The following is a 7136-nucleotide window of genomic DNA, read 5'->3' on the forward strand; positions in this document are numbered from 1 at the left end:
TGGACTCCCACCAGCGAGGGGCGGGGGTGTCCCACGAACACACACGCCTGGGGACAGAGGCAGAGGTGCGGCAAAGTCACCATGAGACAAACACATTCCATCTGAACGGGTGTTGGGGGGGAGGGAAGGGGGGGGAGCGTGCCCAGCTGGGGAGGATGAGAAGGGGTTTGGGAAGGAAAGTGTGTGGGGTTGGAGAAAGCGCTTTCAGGTGGACGGAACATGCTAGAAGGAATTGGACAGGAGCCGGGGCACTCTTCGGGGATCATTAGGAGCCACACTGAAGGCGGTGGCAGGGCCAGATGCCGGAGGGACCGGAGTGCCATCCCACAGGCAGCGGAGCCCTGCCAGTCCCTCGCGGCTTTGGGTACGGCCGCCTATGCGGGCCCGGTGTTCCCCTTCCGACCGCGGAGAGAACCTCACTGTCTGTCCCACCTTCCCTGGGAGGAGTGATGAGAAATGCGGCCGATAGGAAGCACTGGTTGGGACCCAAGAAAGTGGTTGAATTGGGTGAGAAATTAGAGAACAGCCCAACTTCTCCTTGTGCAGCCCTTGCCTCGGGGCAGTTTGGTTTCCAAACGGCTCAGATTCCTCAAGGCTCCGTACTTTTGCTACAAGGCTGGGTCACCCTCTCTGAAACCGACCCTCCTTGTAGAGTTAGCAAGTCCTGCCCCATGCGTGATGCGGCTCCAGGCCTGACCGCTGGCCCCCGGGAGTGGGGGAGGCTGGCCCCTGGCTCCGAGGGGGGAGGGGAGGCTGGCCCTTAGTTCCAAGGGGCGGGGCTGCCTGAACTCACGCTCCTCTTCCGGAGGCTGGCCTGGCTCCGAGGGGGGAGGGGAGGCTGGCCCTTAGTTCCAAGGGGCGGGGCTGCCTGAACTCACGCTCCTCTTCCTCCCCCGCCAGCTGCTGTTCCTGACCGGCCTGACCCTCATCATCGGCCTGTGGAAGACGTTCGCCTTCTTCTTCCAGAGGCACAAGCTCAAGGGGACCAGCTTCTTCCTGGGGGGTGTGGCCGTTGTGCTCCTGCGCTGGCCCCTCCTGGGCATGTTTCTAGAAACATACGGATTCTTTAGCCTCTTCCGGTGAGTGCAGACCCGTTCCCCCCCATGGGCCCCCAGCCTCTGAGTGGCTGAGAGCAGCCCACCAGGTGCGGGTGGTGCAGCCAGGGGTGTGCAGAAGCTGGGCCTGCCCTGCAAGAGATGGGAGCCATGGAAGGACTGGAAACGGGGAGGAGGCCCGGGCCAGTTTGGCTCAGTGGATAGAGCGTCAGCCTGCGGACTGAAGGGTCCCAGGGCCGATTCCGGTCAAGGGCACATGCTGGGGCTGCAGGCTTGATCCCCAGGAGCGGGTGTGCAGGAGGCAGCCAATCAATGATTCTCTCTCATCATTGATGTTTCCATCTCTCTCTCCCTTCCCCTCTGAAATCAATAAAAATATATTTTAAAAAATTAAAATAAAATAAAAATGGGAGGGGCATGGGACAGACACTTGGAAAGGCCCCTCCAACAGTAGGTTGAAGGATACATTGACGTGACCGGCACACACTGAGCACCCGCTGTGGGCCCAGCACTGTGCCTGTCACCAGGGAGGACCCGCGGGGCTCACTCTTGAGTTGAATGACTGCGGGGAGAGGAAGAGCAGTGAGCTGACGTTTGCTAGGCCCCAGACATGCGCCATCATAACCTCACTTTGTCACCTCCACTGCCCGTCCTGGGCTGTTCCCTGCAGATGAGGGAGCCAGCACTCAGAGAGGCTGCCCCTGCCCGGCCGCACAGGCAGTGTGCCGAGGATCTGACCTTGATCCCCGCAACCCCATCCCACCCTGCCCCTGACCCCTGGCTCCACACCCCTCGGCCTGTCGGTGCCGGCTGGGCCTGGTGAAAGGCTGAGCAGGACTTGGTGGAGATGTGGAGCCACTGTCAGGGCCAGAGTGTGTCCCACCGGAAGCAGGACCTGGGATGGGCCTTGAGGTACGGGCAGGGGCTGAGAGAAGACTGGAGGGCCGAAACCGGTTTGGCTCAGTGGATAGAGCGTCGGCCTGCGGACTGAAAGGTCCCAGGTTCGATTCCGGTCAAGGGCATGTACCTCGGTTGCGGGCACATCCCCAGTGGGGAGTGTGCAGGAGGCAGCTGATTGATGTTTCTCTCTCATCGATGTTTCTGACTCTCTATCTCTCTCTCCTTTCCTCTCTGTAAAAACTCAATAAAATAAAAATAAAGACTGGAGGGCACCCGGGGAGGAAAGGATCCTGGGGAAGGTGGGCTGGCAGGACAGACACCCCGTGTCCCTGTGACGCTGTGGAGAGAGCAGGGGTGGGATGGGGTGACGGGGGCTGGAAGAATCATGGTCCATGGAATCATGGGAAGGGGCGGGGTCAGGAGCCCCAGCATTCCCACAGGAACCTTCATTTGCTCAGGGGCCTTGAAAGCACCCTGATCAGCCTGGATGCCCTGACCTCACAAAGGTCATGTAGCGTGGCCTCGAGAAATAAATTTCCTCCCACATGTTCTGCTGTCCATGTAGCTGATATTCAGTCATTTGCTCAGAGTCAAATATAGAAGAGGCACCTGCTCTGTGCCCAGTGAGTGGCCGGGTCTGGGGACACGCGTTAGACAGGGAGGCGCCTCCTGAGGACTCGCTGGGCGTAGGGGAGACAAATGCATCCTGACAACCGGCACTCAGCCCGCTTACCGAGAGCTGGGGACTGTGAGCAGGGCCACTGCAGACTCAGTCGTTCAAACCCAAAGTCACCTGGACAAACACACCTCCCAGCAGCATTGCGGGGACTTGGAGCGGTGAGAGACCTCGGGGGCCGGGGGACCGCAGGAATTTCTGCCCAAGCAAAGGACAAATTCGGGCAGAATTCAAATGTGTGATCGTGTGCCCTCTCCGCTCCACTCAGGGCTCCCTTCCCAGGTCAGCCTCGGTGCCTCCAAGCCCCCTGTGTCCCCAGCCAGGCCCCGTAGGGTGAGAGTGGGAGGAGGCTGAGGCGGGAGGGAGAGCAGACACGGGCACAGCCCCCACCACCGGTCCTGCCTGGAGCCCAGGGGACCTGCAGCAGGTGGTGACACCCAGTCTGGGGAGAGGACAGCGACAATAATACAAACAAGCATTTCTTCATGTAAGGCCCTCGGACATAGGTACTATTATCAACCCCGTTTTACAGCTGGAAACAGACCCAGAGAAAGTGAGGAATCTGCCCTGAGCTCGCACAGTGCTAGCGAGTGGCAGAGCCAAGATTGGCTCCCAAGGAATCTGACCCCAGGGACTTCATTCATTTTTTTATTTTTAATATATTTTTATTGATTTCAGAGAGGAAGGGAGAAGGAGAGAGAGATAGAAACATCCACAATGAGACAGAACCATTGAATGACTGCCTCTTGCATATCCCACACTGGGATTAAGCCCCCAACCCAGGCATGTGCCCTGACAGGGAATCGAACCATGACCTCCTGGTTCATAGGTCAGCATGCAACCACTGAGCCACACCGGCTGTGCTGGGACTTCATTCTTAACTATTCCACTTGGCTGCCTCTGAAACACTGGGGGGCTGGAGGCAGGGACCAAGCCTGCCCCCAGTGCTTGGGGCCCACCCTCTTGGGAGCCAAAGTTGGAGCCTGTCTGTGGACCTCAGTCTTGCTACCCTCTACCACCTCCCCCTCCCCAGGCCATCGCTGACCCCTCCCTCCCCCCTCTGTTCCTAGGGGCTTTTTCCCTGTGGCCTTTGGCTTCCTGGGCAATGCCTTTAACATCCCCTTCCTGAGTGAGGTAAGTGCCTTGTGCATGTGGCTTAGTGGTGGGGCCCGGGGGTGGCAGGAGCACACACAGTGGGGAAAACTGCTGCCCCAGGTACAGCGGACCCGCCCCATCTCCCCCTGCACTCCCTTCCCCAGGCTGGCCTGCCTCTGCTCCTCTTCCCCGCCCTGCTCCTTCTCCATTTGACAAAGGCCCTTGAGCAGCTGTGCCTAAAGCAGTGGTCGGCAAACTGTGGCTCTTGAGCCACATGCGGCTCTTTGGCCCCTTGAGTGTGACCACGAAGTTTCAATCGCACTGTACGTGCACGCCCGCACGTAGTATTTTGTGGAAGAGCCACACTCAAGGGGCCGCAGTTTGCCGACCACTGGCCTAAGGAATAGGGATAGAGGAAGGAATGGGGATAGAGGAGGGATGGGGATGGAGGAGGGATGGGGATGAGGATGGGGATGGGGATGGAGGATGGTGGCTGTCAATAGCTCTTGATTATAGCCAAAGAAACAGACACTGAGAGAGTCTAGGGGACCCAGCCACAAAGTGCCAGAGCTTTCTGGGGAGCTGGCTGAGTCTGGGCCCTGGACTTGGAAAGGATGTGTGACAGCTAACGACAGCAGAGAAAGCTGTGGCAGATTCTGTCCTCTCCTTGGGCAGGCGTGGGCAGTGGTCCCCAGTGCACCCCCCGCACCCCCGCTCTTTCTCGGAAGCATCTGACAGAATATGGGCTCTCTGAGAAGCCCAGCGAGGCCCTTCAGCCAGCTCCCAGCACGCCCGCCAGCTGGGCACATCCCTGCACCCCCCTCTCCCTGTCTGCGCTTGGCACGGCTCCCACCTCAAGGCCAGCTCCCTAATAACCCTGATATTGAGTCTGCTCTCCACCCTTTGTCTGGAGTAATGATTCTCGGTTCCCACAGCTGTACCGGAGGTTTCAAGGCACCAGCTCAATGGTCTGAGCAGCAGAGATGAGCTCCTTGAACTTGGATCGTTGGTTGAGGGGGCTGGAAAGGAAATGGGGCCACCCTCTCAGGCCTCCCTCCTGCACTGACTCACCTACCCCGCACACCCGGGCCTCTCCAAGTCCAGAAGGAAGGATGGCCCCATGTGACTGACCTCGGATTCCCAAGCCAACGCCAGAGGCCGTGGGCATTGTTGGGAGCAGAGCTCTGGGGCCCCACAGAGTTGGGCTGGGGCTGGGACCACACCCCGCTCTGTAGGGGAGAAAAAGCAAAGATTAAATCCCACGCTGTGTGTGTCTGACACTCGACGTCAGTGTCTCGGGCCTGTGAAGTCATCTCCTGACTCGGGGCATCTCAATCTACACAGCAAAGGGCAGGCCTGCTCTCAGCGGCTCATTTGCATCCTGAGGAGGGACGATGTATGTACAAGCCCCTTTCGCAGAAGGCATTAGACAAGTGACGGGTAGACATCCTGGCCTGGCAGGAAGTGCTTCTCGGCCGGCCGTAGGTGGATGTCTGCTCGGGACACCCCCCGGGCGGAGCCTGTGCCGGGAGAGCTTCCTGTCTGCGGGTAGAGATAGCCTCCGCCTTCAGACAGCCCTAGTCTGACAGAAGGAAGAGGCTCTGTCCCAGGAGCCCCCGGTCCAAGGGTAAAGACCATGACTGCAGGCCCAAGGACGAGACCAGAGTTCCCTGCAATGTACATATAGGGTGTCCCCCACAATGTGTACACACTTGAGCAGCTGGTAGCCGTCAATGCAAATGAACTGTATTTTCACAAACACTGCCTTCGTGGTTACTCACAGTGTGTGTACCCATTTGTGGGGACACCTGCACTTGCTAAATGTCTCTGAGGGCCCTCTGTGTCTGTACTGAGCATTAAAGTGGGTGCTGAGGGGGCCAAGGGAGGGGGGTCTGTCCCTGCTTCCACGGGGGGAGCACAGCAGTTACAAATGCCACCATCATGGGTGCCAAGCCCCCGAAGGCGGGTCCTGAGAGCAGCGCCTTCTGATTCGCTGTTTCCTGATAGTCACTTCTCACCTTCCCATAGCACTTCCCAGGCCCGGCCATCTTAGGGCGACCATGTGTTCTGCACCCTTAGCTGCCTACAGGTGTTACCCATCTGACAGAGTTAAATCCATCCCAGAACCCTGAACTGAGCGAGTGCTCAGTCACTGTTTGGGGAAAGAAGGAAAGGAGGGAGGGGGAAATGAAGGACCCCCCTGTGCCCCGTTGCAGATTACAGCCCAGGAGGGAACCCCAAGGCCAGCTGGCAGATCTGGGAGCATTCGGGGAACTGGAACCCCTGGTGCCACTGTGCCTGTCTCCCGCCCTCCTGCCTTCCATGCTGCCCACTCCACGCTGGGCGTGCCACCCTGGGCGTGCGCATGGCTCTTGTCTGGAGGGGGAACTCTTCATGCTGGCCCCTCACCACACGCCTCCTCACACAGGCCACTTCCACCGTGATCAGCGCACAGGGTCTCCTGGTGAGCGGGACTGGGAGGAGCAGGAGGAGGATGGGAGAGGGATGGAAGGCCGGCCTTGGAGGCTCTGGAGGGGGCGGGGGAGGCTGATTCTGGTCGTGACTGCCAGGGGGCGGGAGGCAGCAGTCTGATCTCTAGGCGGGTCTGCGGAGGAGGGAGAGGGAGGCCAAGGGGCCAGTGCCTGGAAGACGTCATCTGGGCTTGATAAAAGGGGTGGGGATGTGGTCAGGGCGCCGGCAAGAGCGAGCCCAGCTCCCCACCCCGCTGGTGTTCACCCACCAGACACCCTGCGGAGCTCCCACCCACCCGGACCCAGGACACGGAGCCAGGTAGGTGCGCTGGGCATCCACGCTGGGGGAGGGGTCTGCCCGGGCTCAGGGAGGCTCCCCAGACGGGAGCAGGAACTCAGTTCCAAGACTGACTGACTGATGTGTCCTGGTCAGCAGACGTGGGGCTGAGGGGCCAGATTATGGGTGGATGCCTTAATTGGCACTTTATTTGTGAGGCCCGGACCCTCTCAAGGACTCCTCTTTGGGCAGGAATAGTCGCAATTTGTTGTAATTACCGCGTGAACTATGTGGCTGGGATTGGGGGCCACAGAGCATTTAGGGGGAAGCTGGGGAGCCCCTCAGGGTGCATGGGCTCAACAGGACTCCTCTGAGCTCCTTCTCCAACTTATGGATGGCAAATACAAACCCAGCCAAAGAGCCCCTCGCACTGCTAGGATGGTCCCCCCAGGAAGGGAGCCCCCCCACTTCAGAAGCCTCCCAGCCAGGCCTGGGATTTCTGCTACTCGCTAGGCTCAAAAGCGGGTGGGGAAGCCACAAAACGTACCCCCAGGGGCCAACCGCCGTGGGACCTTGGAAGCTGACGTTTTTTTTCCAAGCAATTCATTTCACGTGTGTGAAGAGTTGGGCGAAAGTGTGTGTGTGTGTGTGTGTGTGTGTGT

General features: G+C 59.3%; 1 protein-coding gene across 1 annotated transcript in view; it reads left to right on the plus strand.

Moving 5' to 3' along the window:
* The window catches only part of GOLT1A (golgi transport 1A), a 42232-nt gene extending 37228 nt beyond the window's left edge, over window positions 1-5004 (plus strand). The window contains exons 3-5 of the mRNA XM_006771986.2: window positions 901-1079; window positions 3702-3765; window positions 4662-5004. Coding sequence (XP_006772049.1) covers window positions 901-1079; window positions 3702-3765; window positions 4662-4700 — 282 coding nt within the window. The 3' untranslated portion in view covers window positions 4701-5004. The remainder of the gene's footprint in view (window positions 1-900; window positions 1080-3701; window positions 3766-4661) is intronic.
* Window positions 5005-7136: the final 2132 nt, after the last annotated feature.

The sequence above is a fragment of the Myotis davidii genome, unplaced genomic scaffold (assembly GCF_000327345.1).
Source record: "Myotis davidii unplaced genomic scaffold, ASM32734v1 scaffold246, whole genome shotgun sequence".
In the NCBI taxonomy this organism is placed as follows: domain Eukaryota; kingdom Metazoa; phylum Chordata; class Mammalia; order Chiroptera; family Vespertilionidae; genus Myotis; species Myotis davidii.